This window comes from Polyodon spathula, chromosome 11 (assembly GCF_017654505.1).
Source record: "Polyodon spathula isolate WHYD16114869_AA chromosome 11, ASM1765450v1, whole genome shotgun sequence".
Lineage (NCBI taxonomy): Eukaryota > Metazoa > Chordata > Actinopteri > Acipenseriformes > Polyodontidae > Polyodon > Polyodon spathula.
This window is the reverse complement of record NC_054544.1, coordinates 12,802,408-12,825,907: the sequence shown is the minus strand read 5'-3', so window position 1 is coordinate 12,825,907 and position 23,500 is coordinate 12,802,408. Positions and strand designations below refer to the sequence as shown.

Here is a 23,500-nt window from a genome sequence, read left to right as displayed (position 1 = left end):
ACGACCATCATGACAGTAAAAATAGACATATAATGAAGCATTCTTACATTTGTATAAGTTAGTGATCAGCAGATGAGTCAGCCGCACGAAGAGCACGAGCACAGCGTGAGGTTTTCAATAACCACTGTGCAGAACAAATGCATTTTTTTCCATGGGTAAATATCGGACTTTATTCCTATGCATCAGGATGCGGGACATTTGCTAGGAAATCGGGGCTGTCCCGACCATATAGGGTCTGTTGACATGTATACTGTCGTTATCTCCATCCTCTATATAAATCTCAAATGAATCTTTGAAGGAGGCTCATGTATTTGTGTTTTAAATTGACATTCCTTTCTGTTCTAGGTTACCGACATCTGTTTGGAAGTTATTTTCAGATAGTCTGTTACTGTTTTACTTCCTGGGTAATTTCTCCTATAACCACTCATCATAATACTAAAAATAATGTTGCCAATCATTTTATCCATTCGTAAAGCTCCACTGCTCTGCTGCAGTGAATTGTTTCTACATGATCCATTCTGGGAGGGTGAATATATTAACTGTTACCAGAAAACAAATAATTCTAAATCACAGTTTTAGTTTATCTGGGACTTTTGACTGTCAATATTTTATTCACGTTTCAATATATTAGTGAAGCACCAATAAGTGAATGTCAATATTTATCAAGATGCTAATTCAGCTGTGATTTTTATTGACAGTAGATATATTTCAACCATTGGCACAGTAATGAGAATAGTTTAGTACAGTGATGATAGCATTGTGAATGACCTCAATCGTTTAAAACTCCAGTAGCTTCGACAACATTCTTTACAGACGGGAAAGAAGTCATGTTTATTCAAAATACACCAACTCTAAACGTATTAACACATACAGCATTGCTCTCTAGGATGTGTGAATCGTAGCGACTTCTGACGTAAATGAAGGATTACATGACCAGACATATGGTATTTTAAAATTTTCGCTACATCCTCACTTGTATTGTCGGGGCTGTCTGGTTTTTCATAACGCTTCATATAGTATCCTCACGTAGCACCACATTTCTGTATGTTGTAGTAGGTTAACGTAGTTAGATACACTGACGTTCAGCCAGGCGCGCCAGAGGCAGTTGTGAGCCCATTTGCAGCGGTAACACTCGGCTGGTCCTGCCTCAGAGTGATGTGTCATTGCCAGGTGTTGACCATGGGCCCTTTTTGGCCGTCATATTTAGACAATAAAAGCCGTGGCCAAGGAACGTCTGCGAAGGGCAGAATAATAATCCAGACCGCCAGCTTCCAAAGAGGCCTTTTGATGTTAGACATGCCGTTACTGCCACCTCATAGTAGGTGAAAGCTACGGATAGGCAGGTACACCAATAAGCATTGCAGTACGTTTAACACCTGAAATGTAATCTCATTCAGATTACGCAATGGATAATATTTCACTGAATATAAGGATAACCCCCCGTGTATAGAGTCAGTGTTTACTGTTTTCAAAAGCTTTTTTTTTTTTTTTTTTTTTTTTTTTTAACTAACGGTTAACAGTGCTTGTAATTGAAATTGATGAGCTCATGGTTTGTTGGTAGATGTGATGCTGCAACGGAAATTGTAATGACGTTTATATTTTACGCCTGCAGTCTAGGGCTCTCAGAAAATAAATCATTTGTTTCGCCTGAAGAGGTTGTTATGTGTTATTTGCAATACAAAACGAATAAACCCCTCAAGTAAATTTAAACTTTTAGTTTTATATACATGGGAATGGCTTAAGAGTTATAATTGTGCACAGATCTCAATCGGTCTCATCCTGGTTTAACAAAAAATAATTGAATTGTATCTGAAAATGTGCCTCGTATGTAATATTAATGTGATCATTTTATTGAAACACCACACAATGTCAAAGTAAGTAGCTTACATAAAAAAATAAAAAAATAAATGTAAAAAAATCTGTAATTCGCGGATGTTAATGTGATTTAATGTGCTGTGTATTCAAATGAAGCATGACAGTCGTTCAGCCAAAATAATATGGACTTCAATTTCAAATCAGTCTGCCCTTTGCATTTGTGAATAACATAAAGGTATATTTACTAAAACAATATTACTAACATGATAAATACAGTGTGTGTGTGTGTGTGTATATATATATATATATATATATATATATATATATATATATATATATATATATATATATATATATATATATATATAGTTACTGAATCAATTGTTATTCTAAAAATACAGCACGTTTAAACAGTTTGTTCACAGTGTAAATGAATAGGGGGCTATCTAGATAAATACAGAGCTCTTCAAAGCCCTATGATGGGTTGTTGGGTCTTTAACAGGATAGGAAACATGAAGAATCATTACTCGCAAAGCTGGTTCAGGTACACAATGGCAATGTGGCCTCTTTATTTTCATTAGCATGCAATTATTCTCACAGGCTAAAACACCTGCTTCCAAATTAGCTGCATAATTATGCAAAATGTACTTTAGCTCAGACAATATTATCACCATTAACCCATTTCAACTCACTAATTGCATTCATAGTCAACACCTTATCTCAAACAAAGCACTCACAAAGAGCACAAGCAGTTACAATGCTTAGCCAAGGCAAAGCGAACATTACTGATGTCATAATGTCATGATCACTTAAGAATAGAACCAGCCAGGCGATCAGCAGTTAGGCCTGTAGAAGTCTCTTCAGATGGTGCAAAGTAGACAGCTGGAAGTTGTTTCTATCTGATAGCTGTTCAGAATGGGTGACGGATGTGGAGGTGGTGAGACATGACTACCAGTGTTCCACTGTGGTATAAATACGATTTTTTAAAACTATTTACAATCTAGTTCTTATTTTCTACTTTTGGAAATAAAGCTCGATGTCTAGTGTATTCTTCATGTGAAAACAAAAAATTAAATATGTACTCAATTGCCAAACTACAAAAAAAGGTATTTTGTAGCACACTCCTATTTAAAAGATTTCGTGATAAATGATAAATAAGTTCATGATAAATCCAAACCGCTATATTTGTTCTGCACTATCACTGCAGTGTGTAAGGTTCAAATTATGGGTTAAGCTTATATACTGAATTACTGGGTTCTAGCTAACATTTTCTGTGCACTTGACATGTGCCGAATAAATAAAATACATCACCTTTTATTCCTGCTGAAATTTCTGTTTACATAGATAGGCAATTAATGCTAACTAAGTGATTCATTTTTCTTATTAAATACAAACTTCCATAATATTTTGTCATCAATACATGTAGTTATTGATAGCAGTGTGTCTCTTATTAATAGCAATTACTTGATAAATAGATATTTAAGATGCAAATAAATTACTTTAGAAATTACATTGATTTCCTTTTTTTTTATTTTACAAAACATGTTTTGCTTGTTCTGTGGATTTGAAATATAAAACAGGAATTATGTCACGACTCTTAAAAACCAATTAACTAAATTATATATTTTTAGTATAATTTTTTTATTGCGACAGCTTTTATGAATTATAGTACAAGTGTAGCATCTTCTATAGCTCTAACTGATTAAATAATTCATGGGATTAGATCTGTTAGCAATTTCAGCATTATTGCTAATAACGGCAGTGCAGCTGTAAAATATAACGGACAAATGCATTGTGGATTCTTCTAGTCTTGAGAATTAAACTAATTTCCCACCACACATCAGCATAGAAAGATACAATAGTGATGCCAGACATACTTAATTATGTTTAATACAGTTTTAACATAAACATCGAAAACAAAGTAGTGCTTTAAATATATTTGTTTTATTATAGCTGTAAAGACTACAGCATTTTTGCAAAGTATGCTTTTAGGTTTAGCATTTGCAGATCCCATCCTCCACATGTTACACTTTAAATAGTACATCTTATTAAAGAAAAATAATTTTCAATATATTTGTATAGTTTCCAGGGCAGATTCCATCTGTCAGATTGAGTTTCTTATCATATAAAGTAGTTTTGCAATAGTTGGTAATGGTAACTATCTGGGATCTTGTCCAAGTGACACTTACACAGTTTGACAAAGGAACATTTAATACAACGCGATCAATACTCAGTGAGATATCCCAGTTATAGAAGATACATATTTGACTAAGGGCTAGGGTGTTATATAATTCTATTTAATTTTTACAGACATTGTGATAATTTAATAGAATATAAGCTGTTATATCCACAGATGTGACATTTTAAGGGCAACGGAATAAATATATTAGCAAATGTCAATTTCTTTGGCTCACAAATACACTAAAAACATTATTGAAAACTCACTTTGATCATATAGTGTTATATAAATAAAGATAAATTACAAATGGAAGAAAATACTAGACAACTCTTTAACACTAGTCATTTCTGAATATAAATAAGGAAATATTTCATTATATACCTATATATTTTTTTTCTTAAACATCTCTTACTGTAAAACTATTACATATATTATTTTGTCACAAAGGCAATTAACAATAATATACACAATCTACACAAAATCATTATCTCTAAAAACACAGCAATATTATAACTCTGACAATGACTGTGTTATAGTGATCCCCTTTACTCACACCAAAGTGGCAGTACAGCTAAGATATAAGGTAGTGCTTCAGGCGCTGTAATTACATTTATAGCAAGAGCACCAATATTAAGTATAACACAGTTAAAGAGAAATTATGTTTATTTAAATAGGTCTAATGTTTGTGCTATACCTTGCCTCTAGGGATGATTCACGGCACTGTCCACAGCACTCAACAGTTCAGGAACCCTAGCACTCCCTCATGTGGCACGCATGCTGAGGATTATTCATAGTCAAGTACATGATGGATACTTTTAAACCTTAAAAGAATTCTTAAATACAGTTGTTAATTCTAATACGGTATAGTCACTGCTAAAGACAGAACAAACTTGAATACATATTGACATAATACTTCTGGATATTACAGTTACAGCTTACCTTTTCCCTAAAAAGACCTACAGACTTTAACAGCTCGAGATGCAATGGGAACCTGAAACCTCACTGTAGGTCTAGTTAGAACTGGTCATGTCAAAACTGGTTAGAACTGTGCTTTTGACCAAGACACTGATTGCTTCCGAGTGAGGGCTCTGTCTTTTTACAAATCGTGCCCCAGTCTCTCGATTTCATCAATGAGGAAGTCGATGTCTGACTTTGTGGCGGCTGGATTTGAGACGATCATTCTGAAGAAGTTGACTTTATTTCCTTGAGGCTGGTATCCTACCATAGTTGTGCCTGTCTCCATCATACGTGCCTTGATTTTCGGAGCAACCTGTGCAGGAAACCACATAAGAATAAGCCTTTGCACTGTTCAGCAGCACACTGGAAAGCATAGTGAAAACATTAACAACATATTTAAGGTACTTTATAGATAGATCAAATGTTTTATTTGTTTTACTGTGAGGTTCAAAATTGTATGTGGTACCTTTGGAAAACCTCCCCCTAGAAAACACCCCAGACTAGAATTAAATATCGGGTTACATTTTTTGCATTTAAATGTTAAAAACAATGGCATTGTTTCCTACCTTATGCAATCTTTCCCTTCTCTCATCACAATCAGGCGTACCCCTGAGGCTTAGTGGAATGTACCAGAAACAAACGTTTGTGTGCTGAGGCTGAAAAAACAAAACAAAACAAAAAAACCCACAAGAAAGGTTGTTAATCACAGGCACAGAATTATACACTTCCTTTTTAATCAGAGCTTGCTAAATTTTATAGTTAATTTATTAAAATCATCAACATAAATGGTTTTGTTTTTATTTGATGTATTTATTTTTTGCCTGCTTACATTTTGGGTAACTTTGCTGTAGCTGGCATTTACTGTACTGTATGTTTACAGACATTCCGAAGCGTATCAGCCTGTTAGAATTTGTTAGGAGATGATGTAAGGTGCTGCTAAAGCAGTGGTGGTTGAATCCTTAGTTTCTCAAGCAGGTAGAGTGTTAGTGGAGGCATTGTGACCTAACGGGCAATGCCCATGTATTGTGCCTGAAAACTAGTCAAAGAATAGTTCAGGCACCATGCCTACTCCATCCCTGACCCCACACAGAGGGCTGCTTGAAGTGAGAATCTAAGTGCCACCTTTGATAAGGGATTGGTGATATCAGTTTTTGTCAGCTAGGAACAGGGCTGACACCACCAGAAATCATTGCACGCTGCCAGCACATCAATCACTGCTGATGCAGTAGGATGAGATCAAATGGGCGACCTAGAGGTGGAAGGCTTCATATCTCATTGCTAATCCACTGAGCCACCTACCGCTGTTATTAATGATTCAGTCTTAAAGCGTGCAAGATAATGGGAACTGCTTTATAGTTATCACACGTCTCTCTCTCTCTGCACTGATGTTTTATGTAGATAATGCATTTTGCAGAAACGGGGGATCAGCCAGCAAATGATGACTTGCCTCTCCATCGAAGACCATTTCGTACCCTTCCCTGTTCTTTATTTTAGTGTAGAGGTACTCGGAGAGCTCCAAGCACTTGTTAATCTGTTGCTCAAATCCTATTGTGCCCTTTAAAACAAAAAAGAAAGACATGATATTGCAGAAATATACATGGCACTTTATGGTGTTTATTTCTTGATTAGTTATATTTAATTGAGTGTGCACTTTAAGGCACAGTTTAATTGGTTCAAATTAACAATTAAGAACATGGCTGGAACAAAGATCTTGACTAGAAATGCTGAGGTTGCCTATCCCTGGTCTGTTTTATTTTTCTTATGCTCTTATGTTCTTAATACCGGAAATACACATTACATGGATAAAGACATTAACCAAAACATTGCAATTCAACCATAGCTGTGTTAATCATGTTTAGATATATTAACAAGCAGATTGCAGCATATATTTACCTTTGCTTTCCACATGAGCCAGAATTTGAAGATGTCCACATGACGGCCGCACTGTATTGCCTTATCTCCGGTGTCATAGGCTATGTCATACTGCTTGTCCTGCTGAAAGAGGTATCCGGCACACATCTGATTGCAGCCTTGGAGAATACCCTGCAGAGAAGTCACTGCATCAGTACCATGATAAGCACTTCTGATTGACAATAGGAAAAAAAAAAACCTTTCACATGCTCCATCATGGTTTCGTGGTTTTTATGTGTGGTAAGGCAATCAGTGGCACAAAAGTGTATTTGGTCATTGTTATGATTCTGGAAATATTAAAAACAATAATGGTCAAAAGTAATCCTTGGTACCTTGTCATTTTATTATATTGAGTGAAATGACATTCTGAAAAATACCAATAAATTGTTAACATTAATTGTTATAATGTGATAAATGTATATTCAGATCAAAAGGCAAGCAGTCAGACAGACACTGTGCAAAAGTAGTACTTTTCAGCTGAAATTATAGAGCAACAGTGACACCCAGTGGGCAGGTGTATGTAATAGCTAGGATTGTTTAGGTTGTTTTTTTGTTTTGTTTTGTTTTTTTCAGATTGGGTTTCAAGGAATTTGAAAATGAATGAGCTCCAACAACATGGCACAGAGGTTATATATTATTAGAATTCTCAATTCCAGAGCCCACCTTTTCTCTGACAAGAATGGCTGAACACTGTAACAAAACTCCCATCATTTTGTGTGGATTCCAGGTCACAGAGTTGGCCCTATAACAACAAATAGTATGTTTGTAAAACAGGCCATAGGCTGCATGTTCTCTACAATCATTATCAAAAGCCAAGCTTTTCAGTACCTTTCAATGCCATTCAGCTTATGGCGATGCTTCCTGGACATTAGCAATCCACCTCCCCATGCAGCCTGTTGGAGGGAGAAAGAACAATGGAAAACATTTAATGGGCTTTACTGTTAATCAGCCAATACACCAAGTATGAGGGATTTTAACATGCATACAATATAGGTACATTATTAACTCTTTCAGTATCTTTGCAAAGGACAGCTATACTATAACTAATTTAAAAAGTGTTGGTATCTTTTACAGAAGTCATACAAAAATGATACAGTAACTACTCTGTTGTGCAGAGTAGATATATTTGTTACTAGACTCCACTAGGTGTAGTGTTCTTCCATTCTGAGTGCTGTCATGTTTCCTAGGCCTCTTTACAGATCTGCAGTGTTGAAAGTGTTAAAGGCTGGTTTGTATATTCATTTACTGTTATATGAAGTAAATACTGTTAGGAATAGAGGGATTCACACCGGCTGCAGGTTCTAGCTGTTCTCTCATAATATTGCTGTTATAAAGTGTAATAGACAGTTTGATAAAGTTCACTTACATCCACGTGGAGCCACAGGTTGTACTTTTCACAGATATCTGCAATCTCCTGGATGGGGTCGAAAGCACCGTATACTGTGGTGCCAGCTGTGGCATTCACAAACATTGGAACATGTCCCTAGAAATAAATAGAAATTGTATTCATTCCACAGAATTAGCCGTCCCAACGTTGTGAAGCGCTTTACCTCAATACAAAGTCACAAGGCTTAGTAACAATAATGCGATTGTGTTTATCGCTCATACATTTGCTCACCTTTTGCTTAGCGTCAAGAATCTTGGCTTCCAAATCAGCTGGTATAACTCTTCCCCTGTAATAAAATGGACGGACACAGGGGTCAAACAAACGTGAAAGACATATTTTACACCTCAGGTAAATAGCAGTTACTTGATATGCAGAGTAATGATGTTTTATACAGGTTAAAAGGACGACCATGCAATTGCTTTTTAAACATCATACCTTTCATCGCTTTTCAGCAAAATAACGTTTTCTGTTCCAAACCCAAGGGCAGCACCAGCTTTCTTTATAGAATAGTGGCTCTGCAAAAAAATAATAATAATTTCAAATGATTGCACAATACTTCAGAACATTTGATTAAAGCCAAATAAATCTCCTATAAATTCAATGCAAGGTATAATTAAAACAAAGGGACCCACATGTTCTGATGTAAAGAGGACCAGTTTGGGGGCAGCAGCCATGCCTTTGGTTTTGACTTCAGGGAAATACTTGTACCGAGCTGCCATGACACTGTACATGTTAGATATGGCTCCGCCTGTGAAGAGATTTTCAATCAGAAGATTTTACAAACAATGTGTGCCTCCAGAAATACAAAACAGTAACTCTCAATAACAAATACCATCCCAAACAAACCAAGCCATTTAACGCAGCATCGTCCAGTGGTCCAAAATGAGTTTCCCTTATATGATACTGTTTTAAGTTGGACAACAGCATTGTAAACCTGTAATTCCAAGCTTTGTCCTTAAACAACTTTTTTTTTTTTTTTATTAGTAAACAAATGCATTTTTTGTTCACTTTGCAAAACTACCTTATAAACACTAGCTCGATGGTATTGCAGGTTTTTCATAATTTGGGAATCAAATCTTTTTTACATATTGCAATACTATATTGTCAGTGGGTTTTCTTTTACCTAAAATTGAGCATCATATCAATGCAAGCAATACATTTGATACCGAACATTTATATTGTGGAAAGTTAGTGATATGAAGTGGCAGAGCCACATTCAATTCAAAGACAATGTCTGCATTCCTGGTTGACAGTTATATTTAATTGCTTCATCAGATCTGTCATTAGAATGTAAATATCTTGAAACAAGAATCTGTAAAAACATCAACTAGCAATGCTGCTTTAAATCACCCTTACACTGACATCTGACATCACCATGTGTAACTGAGGCCATTAACTACTTACCAGGTGAAAATATACCATCCCCATCTCCACCTGGCCAACCAATCATCTCCCTCATTTTCTTCAGGGTGAGCTGCTCCATAAGGACAAACACTGGAGCAATCTCATAGGTAAACCTGGGAAGGCAAAGGGCTACCTGTTAAAACTTACCCAAAGACAACACACTATTGTACCATGACTGATGGGTGTGTTTATTTCAATCATATGACACATCTTAAATTGTATGTACAAACTCACTGGGAACTCACTGAAACAGCATTAGAATGGGAAGAACCCTCTGTATTCAAAACCAAGTCAGCCTGAAATTCAGTGGGAAATGGTCACACTGCATCAAATATTCCTTTAAATCGTACTTAACATTGTAATGTTTTTTTTTTCTATTCCAGTAATATTTAACAAATCATATTTGCATTAATTTATAGAAAAAGTATAATTTTCCACTTGATTGTTATATGACGCGTCCTATGTACCCAACAACACAAAGAAACGGTTCAATAGATTTATATTACCACAAGTATCTTTCACTGTCATGTAACTAACAGACCTGCTGAGGCTGTTTGTTTTGTTTCATGTCTTTCTGGCACAGACTGCCTCTCAGACTAATGGATCAGGACTGGAATTTTATAGGACTAGTTAGGAAGACCATAACTGCTACACTACAGACTAGATAACTAGTCCTGCAGACACACATGCTGTAGCTGACCAGCAAACATAATTAAGGTTATTGAACAATGTCACAAAAAATCTAAATGCAATTATTCATGTGAAATTATCCTGGTGATAACTCCCCCCCCCCCCCCCCCCCCACCAAGGGCAATTTTATTTGAACATTAGGTGCCAGTCAATAAATGTCAGGAGTAATTATAAATAATGATTCTCTGATTAGTCATTACAAATAACAAGCAAGCAGTCAGCCTTTAAATACATCTATTGCAGCTGTGATGCACAGGGCAACATTTCAGCTGCAGATTAACAAAGAACCAAGCTAATGCGTAGAAAAGGGAAAGCACAATATAAAATTAAGGAAATTATATTTTTAAAAAAGATTTTGATGTTGTGACATAGCTCCATGCTGGATCATAGGCTTGTGTTTTATTTTCCTAATACATATAGCTGTTCATTGCAGGCGGTATGAACAAAAAATAAATACCTGGCCTTATTCTAAAACATCTGTTAAAACAATTCAATTAGACAGCACATGTAGTTCCTCGTATGGTTTCAAATGTATTCTTACAAGGACTTGCATGTTCAGCTAGAACAGTACTGTTAGAAGTAATAACAGAAACCTGTCTTTTTGGCTCATTGAATGGTTTGGTGGTTTTCAAACTAGAAGGAATCTGTTTTTCTAGAATTAAATCTTACATTGGAGAATTTAAACTAAATGTAATCAACAAGGTCTGCTTTCTGATAAAGTACAGTGCATATATAGTTAAATAGGAACTCTCCAGCTTTAAGTAGATTAAGGAAAGACATGGAGCTTAACCTTCCCTGTGTAGTGGCTCAAAATGGGAGACAACTATTTGAAATGTACCCAGCATTATGCCATACGTTTTTACAACTTAATGTCCTTGAAGTATTGTTCTTTATGCAGCTTTACATTTCCAATAGGGGCTTATCGACAAGTACATTTTATATGACAATAAAGTCAATCAGTGCTCTGACCAGTTTTTGCATAGCCTGGGGGAGCAAATTTAGTCCCTGGATGGTCACATCTGGCAATCTTTTAATACCAGCTAACAATCAAACAGAGTCAATGGACCGTAACCCTGTATCTAGGGCAACTTCTGCATGTACTCCATATTAGTATTCAGTCTCATTCTGCTCATATTTTTAACACAAAAACCAATATGCCATTATTTTTCTTCATTTGTTTTACAGCTAATAGTGGCCCAAACAAAAAAGCTCAGAGTCAAAAATTATTTCAAGGTTCTTAATATAATATATACCATAAAAGAAAAAAAAAACAACACATGAAATCACACAAACTCCATGTAGCGGCAAAATGTAGATCAATATTCAATTCAGCTTGTCTGTAGGGGGTTGGATATGTGTTACTCAAAAGAAGAAGAAGAGCAACAACAACAACAACAAACCACGCATGTAGTTTTAAACATCTAGATTTTATGTTATTGTACAGTAATGATTATCATAGTCTGGGAAAAAAGCTTCACTTTTCAATTCATAAAAAATCAAAGTATAAATTCATTTGAAATCTGACAAATCCCTATGGGCAGGTTTTGAAAAAGCACATTTTTCTGGCTGTTTATCTTTACAGTAGGGGACACTGAAATTAAGAATCTTCTACTGTACTGCACTACAAAAGGGTTTTTATTTTCCATCTCCATTTAGCTCCTTAAAAGGGTACATAATGTAAAAAGAACCAAGATACATCTTTGTTAACATTGAGGAGTTTCTTTTTTAAAAAGCCAGGTGACCTGTGAAACATACTGAACACACTGAAAATGTAAGTTTGCATGAAATAAGAAACACGTTTTTTAACTCACATATTAGTGTTGGCTGTTGAGGTGAGCCATTCTCCAGCCAAACCAACAATGTCCAATCCACAGGAAAGCTGGTTGAAAAACCTAGGGTGGCCTAAAAAGAAATAAAGAGCTTTACTAACACAGGCTCTTTTCTGTAGCTTTACAGTCTGATCTAGGAAACCTGGGACCCATGATTTTAACACTAGATCCTACAGTCGGCTATATACAGTGAACTATTACCCAGGAAGAGAGAACAGTTGAACTATTACATATGCTTAGGCACTTGAAATGAATGATGTATTTATTTACAAAACTACAACACACTGAGAACCATTGTGTGATTATAAAACACAAATTGTAAAAAAAAAAAAAAATGGTTACAGGATTGTTTAACAGTTTGCGTCCTGTCAGGGTTATTGTTTGTTTGAAAAATACACATTTTTTGCACAGATACTGAATGTCTTTCAATGATTTGAAAGGAAACAGTCATTTTTTTTTTATCCAAATGACCCACACACGACACAGAGCTTTGCATTTCAGCACCAAGGACAGCTACCAATAGCAACCCAGAAATGCCTGCTGCAATATATATATATATATATATATATATATATATATATATATATATATATATATATATATATATATATATATATATATATATATGTGCAACCTGTCTGCTGTTTTACACAGCTCATAAATCTATAGCTGGATTCCCAGAGGTCAGACTCTAGTTAAATACTGTGGTAGAAAAATAGCTGTCAGTAGTATTACCAAGTGTGTAATAAACAGCTATAGCCATCAAAGTTATCAAGAGAACTGTATTGCTATTTAAAGCTGTTGCTTGGCAAATATAAAGAGCCATTTTTAACTAAACTGGCAAAAAATCGAAATAGATAGGTGCAATAACAATGCCTTTAAATAAGGCAATATGTGGATATTCAACAAAGGATTAAAACAAGAAGCCCTTGCGAAAGCAATGACGTGAGTCCAAACGCTTGTATGCTTTGGGTTAATTGCAGTCTAAGGAATTTCAGAATTACTTGGGTGTCGGTGCCTGTTTCTGTCAGTAGTAATCATTTAAGTGCTGTTAAATGTGTTTACTACCTCCCTGATAAAAAAGTATCTTCTATAAAGGTGCTAATTAAATACTATAGATTCGTTTCAGGCTCAAAGGAGTATTTAGTGAAAAACAACAACAACAACAAAAAAAAAAAAACAACAAAAAAAAAACAAAACAACAAAAAAACGCCTATTGATCAGACAACAGAGATTCCCGGAATCCTCTCTGGTCTCAAAATGTATACCATAACTTTTCAGAGCTAATGAGTATATAAATCCGCGAGAACATGTTTAGTATGCAGAGATCTGAGTTGATAGTTAATAGCTACATAGCCATAACGAACACCTGCACGCGTTTAAACCCTCCAAACGTTTTATCAGTTTCTTTACACTTGAATAACTACAATACATAATTTCATACTGTACACATAATGTTGAAAGCCACATATGTCACCTCTCTTTTTTTAAAAAAATGAACTGGAGCATTTGTCTGTGCCTGACTTGAGCTGGTAGAATTTTTCAGATATACCGACGTATTAAATTGATATATCTAGAATAAGCTATATATATATATATATATATATATATATATATATATATATATATATATATATATATATATATATAGATAGATAGATATAATCTGTTGAAGTAAATGTACAGAACAATTGCAAATAAATCATATGTTTAACCTAATAGATATTATAAAACCGATTAATAATGAAGGGTGCAGTTATTAACGCCGCTATACATTTGTCAGGTAATTAGATGACTGTGCTCAAAAGGTCTTTACCTGTTCTCACTCCATATTTCAGACTGTCTCTGCAGTCTACCAGGATCTGTTCCAGAGACTCGGGCTGGTCTGAGAGTTCCAGGTTGAAGCCTTCCATTCCTTCCAAGAGCTGATGGGGGTGATGGAAATCCAGCACTTTGGTGGACCTGTCAAAGGTTTTCTTGACATAATTCAGGAGAATGTCAACCACCTCCAGCAGGAACTGCATAGTCTGCTCCTCTCCATTTTTGGCGGGTAATAAATCTGTTTAACAAGCAGTATGTGTTAAAAGTTTTGCAGGCATTAATTTGTTACACGTCCTTTCCCGTTGTTTCTAATCACTTTTATACAATTGGGACAACGCTCTTTGTGTACAAAATAACCTGTTTATTATATGTGTGATCTAAAACAAAACGCGTTCTTAACCTTAATCGATCACACTTCGTTAATTTAACCGTTTGAGAAAGATCAATACTTCGATAAGATATCTTAAAATGCAACAATTACTAAAACAAACTGCTTAGGATCTTTTTTTAGCTAATATTGACTGATGCTGCTCAAAAGAAGTCATAATACGATATTGAGGGTGAAAAGGAAACTGTATTCCTTTAGAAATTCCATAGCAATACGTATTACATAAAATATCATATGTGTGCATCTTTTGTTCTGAAGTCTTGGAGTGCATTAATATATATTTAATTATACAGTCAGCTGCATTAGAAGAATATAAGGAGCATTACATTTATAACAACCACCTAAATGGAAATACTCAACGATGCAAAATGCAAATACATAAGAAATAACCAACATTAAACGATTCATAAACATAGGAAATGATATATTCCAATTCAGTGCACCTTGCCATTTCTTCAAATTGAAACAAAGAAATACAAGACATGAGGTTTTTAACAGCTGGCTTTCCCATTAATTTCTCTAAGAAATAAATGCAACCGATATTTTATATGCACAGACAAAAAACGACCCCATCAACGAAATGTCAATGTTGACAAAACACAAATTACACAACTAAAGTGATCATTAATAGGCTACAGGCTGTACTGTTCTACAAATTAATTAATAAAGAGTTGGAAGCGCGCAAGTAAATAATAACAAGTATTATAAAACAAGAAATACACCAATTACCCCTCAAAACAAAACTCCTGCAATAAAGTATACATTGGGATATTTAAATTCTATATTGCGTAGAACATATTTGTGCAACAGTATTCCAACTGTTGCTTTTTCAAGTATTTATATTAAACAAAACCTTACATTTATTTATAACCAGAAAGTTACCTCTTGCAAATAAATTGGAGAAGTCGGTCTCGGTCCGCCTGAACCTGGATTCCCTCTCGCTGTTTTCACAACCCAGTAGGTTAGAAGACTGGCGTTCCTTCAGGGTGCTGACGATGCGGCTCTTGTCCTCGAGATTGTTGTTCTTTTGCAAGAACCCTACATTGTTGCACGGAGTAGAAGTAAGAGGCGGCCTGTTACCACTGACCAACATTGTGTTTTGTTAAGAGGAAGAAAAAAAAAATACTCCCCCTTTGGTAACTTGTTTTGTTTTTAATTTTTCCTATGTTGTCCGGGGAAAGTGTATTTATGGGGGCTATTTGCCTGTAGGAGGTTGTGCCCAGTGACATCAGCACCAAAAACCAGCCATGCAAAAACAGATATTCGCCATTTAGTGCAGTGGTACCCTCGGATAGATTATATTCCACTAAGCAGCCTTTAGAATGCGGAATGAGTCGATGCAATTTAAGCCTCCAGGCTGAATTTATAGACTGAGCGAAGCGGACAATGATGTATGACTGCACTGTGAGACATTTCATTGTATCTAACGCTAATATCACAACAACGAAAGCACATTAATGAATGTCGTTTAAAACAGTGCATACTTAACCATTTTTTAAACCTGGCACTGTGATGGAATACAGGGGGATAGTAAAGGCATTTATAATGAGAGAAGTTTTACTGGATAACTTAGTGAACACAAAATATTCAGCTTGCTGATAAAATTATTTGTATCCTTGCTTTATTTTTTAATCTATTGCAATCATTTACACGTGTATTAATAAAGGGTTGTTGTAAGGGCAATGAACTGCATTTCATTTCATAGTCATTTCATTATTAAAATGATTTAATATTCCATATTTGTCCCTTTTTTGGAATTTTAAATACTGCATCAATTTTAAACTCACTGAATCTTCTTAACAAGAATCAAGTAGCCTGTGTCATCTGCTCCAAATACAGGAGCAAAGAGCGCAAGCAACCACTGTATCTATTCCGGGAAGAGAAGGAAAAGAGGGGATTTATACTGCTGAAGCCACATCTCTCTAGACACCACATAGAGGGGTAACAAAATGGTTCATTACATTTGTGTCGTGTACTTTAAAGATTCAACCGACCACAGTCGTTTGTGTATCATTCCATACACAAAAACTGAAATACTGTCAGCTGAAGCTTGGAAACGGGTTATTTTTATATAATAAATAAAAATAATAAATTAGAAATGCGCATATAGCCAATAGACTAAATAGTTTATAAATACAATTATATGTTGCACATTTATTAAAAAATGCATTTATTGTTGTATTTTTGTAAATGTTTAATGTTGTTTTCCTATTAATTGGCATATTGCGAAAAATAGCTGCATATAACAACTAAAATACAGGACACTAAATCCTCCTCAGATAACGTTCACTTTCTCCTTTTCCATTGTCTGCGGTGTCTGTGCACGGACCGCCAACGTTATCTCGCAAAAACAGAACCCTGACGAATCGCTATTTAATAAGTTTCTCGTTAATCTTTTTTTTCCGTAGAGGGAAGCGTTTTTGACCCGATAAGGGTTGATGAATTCGAGGCTGCAAATCCATGATATAGCACACAGGATTTTTTAATTCCTGCTAACACTATGGATTTTTCTGTTAAGGTCCCACACGGCTGTTGAACCGTTAGCTAAAAACGATTAATAGACATGTGGGATTGTTATTGCTGTTGTCAATTAAACTATTTATGAGTCACAGGTTTAGTGTTTCCCTGGTAGCCCTTTCCTTCAAGCAAACTATAAAATGAACTAATTTCAAATTACTATAAAACATGTATATCCTGGCTTTGTTTATAGATCATAAAATGTCGTAATTAAAAACACATGTGTATAACTGTAGGCCTATTGTCTAAATTGTTATAACAAACCTGGTTTATATGAGTACACACCCCCACAAACCCTGACACTTATTTGGGTTTATTTATTGTATGAGCTTGATGGTTGTTTAGTATTATATTTGTATTGCTCTAATCGGGATTTGTGTGTGTGTGTGTGTGTGTGTGTGTGTGTGTGTAGATAGATAGATAGAAATACAAACACACACACACATATATATAAGAACATAAGAACATAATAAAGTTTACAAACGAGAGGAGGCCATTCGGCCCATCTTGCTCGTTTGGTTGTTAGTAGCTTATTGATCCCAAAATCTCATCAAGCAGCTTCTTGAAGGATCCCAGGGTGTCAGCTTCAACAACATTACTGGGGAGTTGATTCCAGACCCTCACAATTCTCTGTGTAAAAAAGTGTCTCCTATTTTCTGTTCTGAATGCCCCTTTTTCTAAACTCCATTTGTGACCCCTGGTCCTTGTTTCTTTTTTCAGGCTGAAAAAGTCCCTTGGGTCGACACTGTCAATACCTTTTAGAATTTTGAATGCTTGAATTAGGTCGCCACGTAGTCTTCTTTGTTCAAGACTGAACAGATTCAATTCTTTTAGCCTGTCTGCATATGACATGCCTTTTAAGCCTGGAATAATTCTGGTCGCTCTTCTTTGCACTCTTTATAGAGCAGCAATATCTTTTTTATAGCGAGGTGACCAGAACTGAACACAATATTCAAGATGAGGTCTTACTAGTGCATTGTACAGTTTTAACATTACTTCCCTTGATTTAAATTCAACACTTTTCACAATGTATCCGAGCATCTTGTTAGCCTTTTTTACAGCTTCCCCACATTGTCTAGATGAAGACATTTCTGAGTCAACAAAAACTCCTAGGTCTTTTTCATAGATTCCTTCTCCAATTTCAATATCTCCCATATGATATTTATAATGTACATTTTTGTTTCCTGCGTGCAGTACCTTACACTTTTCTCTATTAAATGTCATTTGCCATGTGTCTGCCCAGTTCTGAATCTTATATATATATATATATATATATATATATATATATATATATATATATATATATATATATATATATATATATATATATATATATGTATTGGTATTGGTTACTGTGTATGTTTTGAAACACGTCATCTAAACAATACGTGTTCACCTGAAATGACTTAACACGTGAACAGATAGTATGTAAATGCCCGTGATTCGCAAAGCTTCTTTTGAAATTCCCCATTTGGTGGAAATTAACCTTCCTCACCAACAGATGGCGCAGCGGCCATTTTCCAAAACTTGGAAAGCTTCCTTAACTGTATAGTGTATTACTTCTCATTGCCTATTTAATCTACAAAGCAAATCCTAGAAACTGTGTATATAAAAAAAAAAAAAAAAACTGTACCTCTGATTTCTGGGACGGACACTGCGTTATTAAACAAGCTAATTATCCAGGTAGCCAGTTTTATTTCCATAACAATTACCCATTAATAGTTTTGTACAAGAAAATGTTCGACATACCGAGTAGACATAGCACTTTCACGCAGAATTCAACACATTTGTCTTTGAGTACTGTATCACGTCTATTGGCGGGCACACACACACACACACACACACACACACACACACACACACACACACACACACACACACACACACACACACACAGGTTACAAAGGAACAACATGAATCATTTCTCGAAATGTTTGATTTTCTAGAAATCATTTCATGCACAAACCCACACTTTTCTGTTATTTATTTATTTATTTATTTATTTATTGTTTGTTTGTATGGAACAGGGGTATATCAATAATCAACAAATTATTACAACGCGGTATTCAGTTATGTTGTTCTGTAAAGGCTTTTACTGACTAGAATGTAAACGCAGAGCGTCCCTTGAATTGGTGTCAAACTTAGCCCTATAGGACGAATGTTCTCTCATACAGTAAATTAAAAGGCCAGATATATGGCAGTTTTCAGCAATTTTTTTTCAGATTAATGAACAGATTCTGACGTTAAAAACAACTCTGCATCATTCAAATGAAGATTTCTGTGGAATGGATACTGTAGCTTAAATATAAGGTACATTTAAACTTACCACAAATCTTCATCCCAAGTTTTCTTGTGCATCCATGAGCAACTCCACACCATGCGTCATAAGCTAAAAAAGAATGTTTTAAATACTCTTGAATAGCCTATTTATGCACGTGCATATTTGTGTTGTAGCCATAAATAAACAAATACAAAAACGCGTGTCTATTATATTAAAATAAAGTAGTATTAAATATATTTTCAAAGTATTGATATATCAGACCATCAATACAAGCCACCTAGGAGTAAAGTGTCTGATAAATGTTGGCACATATCCGGCAAAGTGGCAGTTTAAAATAAACTGCCATGAAATGGGGTTGGGGGAGAGTTCAAGAATTAATTGTGTGAAAAATAGTATTAGACTAGATCGGACTTGCATGACTAGCCTTTGTCCAGCCTGAGATTAGGTTGACTCAAAAACACAATAATGCGTTTCACATTCTCTTCCTATACTGTGGTTGTTCAATACCCGTTATGTGGTGTATATGGTCTTTTCGTGCACTCAACTCTCCAAGCACTGCAAAAGCCTTTGACAGCCATTAGTTCAAGCCAGACCAGCAGGGCTTTAATTTTTTTTCTTCAAGTCAGTTACAAAACAATGCATAGTGTATTTATGAAATACATAACATGAACATATTTAGATACTGTGGAAATATTTCGTTATTACATCTGGAATTGTTATGTATGTTATGTTCTATATGATTATAATGAACATGTTATATGGTGTACTTTAGCACAAAGATCCACAACCGTAAAGTGCATGGCAATCTCAAGGAACGATTGCCGTGAAGCTTAGATGTACAGCACTTCAAGCCTGGATTACAATAGATAGGCTACATTTCCAAAATATGGATGAATATTTTTTTTAAACACCAGCGGTACATCATTTATATGACTTGACACGTTTTTAAAAACAAGTTCCATTATTATTACTAATAGCGACATTTTCTGCATGATACAAGCTATGTACCTTTTTAAATATATTTAATATATATATATATATATATATATATATTATATATATATATATATATATATATATATATATATATATATATATACACATATACACATATATACACACACACACACACACACACATATATATATATATATATATAGATAGATAGATAGATAGATAGATAGATAGATAGATAGATAGATAGATAGATAGATAGATATTAAAAACTGACAGATAATTTCCCCTGCGAAGAAAATCTACTTAAATCTTAAAATAAAACTACGGGTTTTGTTTATCGAAGGAAGGTTTCCGTCGTGGGTGTTGATCCGTGGTGCGTTGTATCGTTTTCTTTGTGTTTATTGATGTTAGTATGTGAAACAGTCGAGACAGTCTGCAGAAAAAGGCTTTGCTGACAGTTTTGTAGAGAAGCTCCGACACCCTAACCAGCCTCAGGCCAGTGAGCTAGATAAGGCATGACAGCAAGACAATGGCAGCAAGGACTAAGAGACACGAACATAAAATACTCCACCTCCCCTAATAATAAGGATAATCATAATAATACATTTTTGACTATAGACTTTTGAAGGATAAAATTTAGTTGGTTTAGCGAGTTATTATTTTTCTTAGATTAAGAAATATATACATGGCTTGTTTTCTATGTGTGTGTGTGTGTGTACATATATAGATAATGTATATATTTATTTAAATAATATAATAAACAGATTTCTGTCAGTAGGAAAAATATATAAAACACAAATTTAAAAAAATAACAACATTAACATGCTTAGCAATCAACAGGGGGGAGTGTAATACATGTTGGGTCTGAACATTGATTAAGCTGATACTGGCCATATTCGTCATGCGTAATTATGTCATCGGACCCTTTGTTTCTGTATGATTGAGAAAATTGTTGAGGCAGAACAGCAAGCCGTTTATATATATCCATTGCATCCTCTCCTACCACTGACACTTAAATAACCCGGACCCATTAGGGGCAATTCTGTGCAGCTACAATTAGCGCCACTTTTCACCTAATTAAGCTTTGAACCACTCACTCAAGCGTTTTGGGTCAGCAAGCGAAGAGCACTATTAAATGGAAGAGCACTATTAAATGCAAAAGCACTTCATAAATGAATTTAATTTGTTTTTATTTCCTGGTTTCTAATAGCTCAAGCAATGCAACTCTTTAAATAACACACAGAAACAAAACCTGAAAACTCAGACTCGTACTCATAACAAGATATAAAATAAGGTTTTATTTTGAAGTAAAGCACCTGCATTGTGGCTCGTCGTGTGTATTATACTGACAGCGCCGGTGCTATAGTCTAACCATCACGTCATATTAGAAAACATATATACAGTATAGTCTATTTAAATGCAAAGCTGAAGAAAAATATATGTTAAACGGATGCAGTAGATCCGCTAAGCTTACTACTGTCGTGATTTGTTGGATAAGAGGAATTTCGAAGTTTGGTCTTTTTATTTTTAGACCAGGGTTAATGGCACTAGATAAAGTGTAAATAACACAAGTAGAAATATAGTTTTATCAGATAGACCTACTTGTGGATGGGGGTCGTAAATTAGTCGAGTTGGGATCAGGACCGCCGCCAGAAGAGGAAGGATCAGACGCTGCCATCAGTTCTGAGATACAATTGTCCTCACTACTATCGCTGTTGTCACCTTCTCCGAAACTCCACTTATTTTACCAAGATGGAAAGTAACGGTCTACTGCAAGAAAATGAAAAGATATTACAAACCTTGAAAACTCACCAAAAATGATACATTTGAATTCCGTATTAATCTGATTTACCCCGGTTTTGGAAACGCATTTAATCTTAGCATTGGAAAGCATGAAGTTCTTATGTTATACATATGACTAACCACATACTAACATTAATATCAAATTGTATAAGAACATTTTTATAGTGGTAGCAAATTATGGTGTTTATTTTAGCCAGGGATAAATACGCCACAGATATTAACCAACAATCATAAATTAAGAGCACATTTTAAAACAAGTGAATGGACCCATACAGAACTAACTAATTTCTGTTTCTGTGCGATGTCGGAGGGTTAGCTTATTGGAAATAAACAGAGTGCGATAATTCCTATGGGTTTTGTTTTGACTGGTAGACACCCTGTTCGAGACTTCGACGGATGTAGCAGACCTTGAAGTATCTCGTAATTATACCAGTTGGCACAGATTGCCATAATGATGTCTTGTATCAAATTTAATCAATTTGCTAAACACATTTTAAATGAGTTTCAATATTTCAAACTTTGAATAACTGTACCCTGATATAAGGGAGAAAGAATGGGTATTTAAAATATTTGCATTTAAGAAAATAGGTATACAGCTAAATTATAGACACAAATGCAGACCTTAATTTCATATTTTACATTATGTGCTATATTACAAAAAGCAAACGGCGAATACATTGCTTATCTCTATGAATTGTCAATAAATTATTGATTAAATACCGTATTGATTTACTAATTACGTGGAAAATTCGTAAATAATTGCAAGTTTATAATAAAATATCAAATCATTCCTCACACAAAAACTAATGGTGAGAGAAGAAATATACAAGTTTAAGATTTTTTCATATTCATTGAAAGGTATTGTGTTGATAAAACGGCTTACCTTCCATTCCATTCCATTAATAGAGCTACAAATAGTGACAAACTGTACAGTCTGTGCTTACACTTAACCCTAAAGTTCTGTCAATTTAATGAATCTAACTCGAGGTACATGTATACTTTCATACATGTTTTACTGACTTCACTCACATGAGCTTAATTAAAAACATGCACAATCATCACTAACCAGTTTTGTGAAAGTTAAAACATAGCCAACGATGTATCCCTCAGCAATGCATATTTACAGAAGCACAGGATCCGTATCTTACCGTTTCGTCGTGTTGGTACACACAGGTAGCGGAGTCCAAGAAACTACCTCAAAAACAACCAAATTACTACCTTATAGACACGCACAGTTAAGGGCGTTTATAACACTCCAAGGAAAACGACGACGGAATATCAATATACTGCACAAATTTCATCCAGCACGACCTTTTTTGTTGAAGTACGTTTCATTTGCTGTTTTTATCCGTTACTACGCACTTATGAGTCACACCAACACCTATTCTGGCGCTGGATGGGGCTCTTCCAATATTGACTTGATCCGCTTTGTCTGCAGAAAGCACGGAAGGCAGTGTCCCTTTTCTTTGCTGACGTGATTTTTTTTGCAGGTGTTTTGGATGCCTTGGGGCTTTATACCTCGATTATGAATCCCAAGCACGAAGATGGGCTCTGGAAGTTT

The 23,500-nt window shown here is 35.1% G+C and overlaps 1 protein-coding gene across 4 annotated transcripts; it reads right to left on the bottom strand.

The window, feature by feature from the left end:
• Positions 1-3,517: 3,517 nt before the first annotated feature.
• LOC121323657 (glutamate decarboxylase 1) lies at positions 3,518-23,500 on the bottom strand. 4 transcript variants are annotated; one of them, XM_041264845.1, is made up of 17 exons: positions 23,088-23,500; positions 21,739-21,903; positions 19,225-19,287; positions 15,264-15,419; positions 13,989-14,231; positions 12,155-12,245; positions 9,654-9,766; positions 8,882-8,997; positions 8,685-8,764; positions 8,481-8,535; positions 8,229-8,345; positions 7,691-7,755; positions 7,526-7,604; positions 6,845-6,994; positions 6,399-6,506; positions 5,518-5,607; positions 3,518-5,264 (listed from the first exon to the last, which is right to left on the bottom strand). In XM_041264845.1, exons 2-17 carry the CDS (start codon positions 21,812-21,814, stop codon positions 5,091-5,093), a joined length of 1,776 nt encoding a protein of 591 aa, XP_041120779.1. In that variant the 5' UTR covers positions 21,815-21,903; positions 23,088-23,500; the 3' UTR covers positions 3,518-5,090. The 4 variants fall into 4 exon arrangements, with proteins under 4 accessions (XP_041120779.1, XP_041120781.1, XP_041120780.1 ...); XM_041264847.1 differs by lacking the exon at positions 23,088-23,500 and adding an exon at positions 23,006-23,068 and having other exon boundaries at positions 21,739-21,906; XM_041264846.1 differs by lacking the exon at positions 23,088-23,500 and adding an exon at positions 21,989-22,073 and having other exon boundaries at positions 21,739-21,906.

Bases quoted from the DNA above. Each gene is read 5' to 3' on its own strand.
- LOC121323657 (XM_041264845.1), bottom strand. From the start codon at position 21,814: ATGGCAGCGTCTGATCCTTCCTCTTCTGGCGGCGGTCCTGATCCCAAC. The intron at 8,346-8,480 runs GTGAGCAAATGT...ATTTATTTCTAG, and splicing joins TTCTTGACGCTAAGCAAAAG to GGACATGTTCCAATGTTTGT. The intron at 7,756-8,228 runs GTAAGTGAACTT...TCCCTCCAACAG, and splicing joins ACCTGTGGCTCCACGTGGAT to GCTGCATGGGGAGGTGGATT.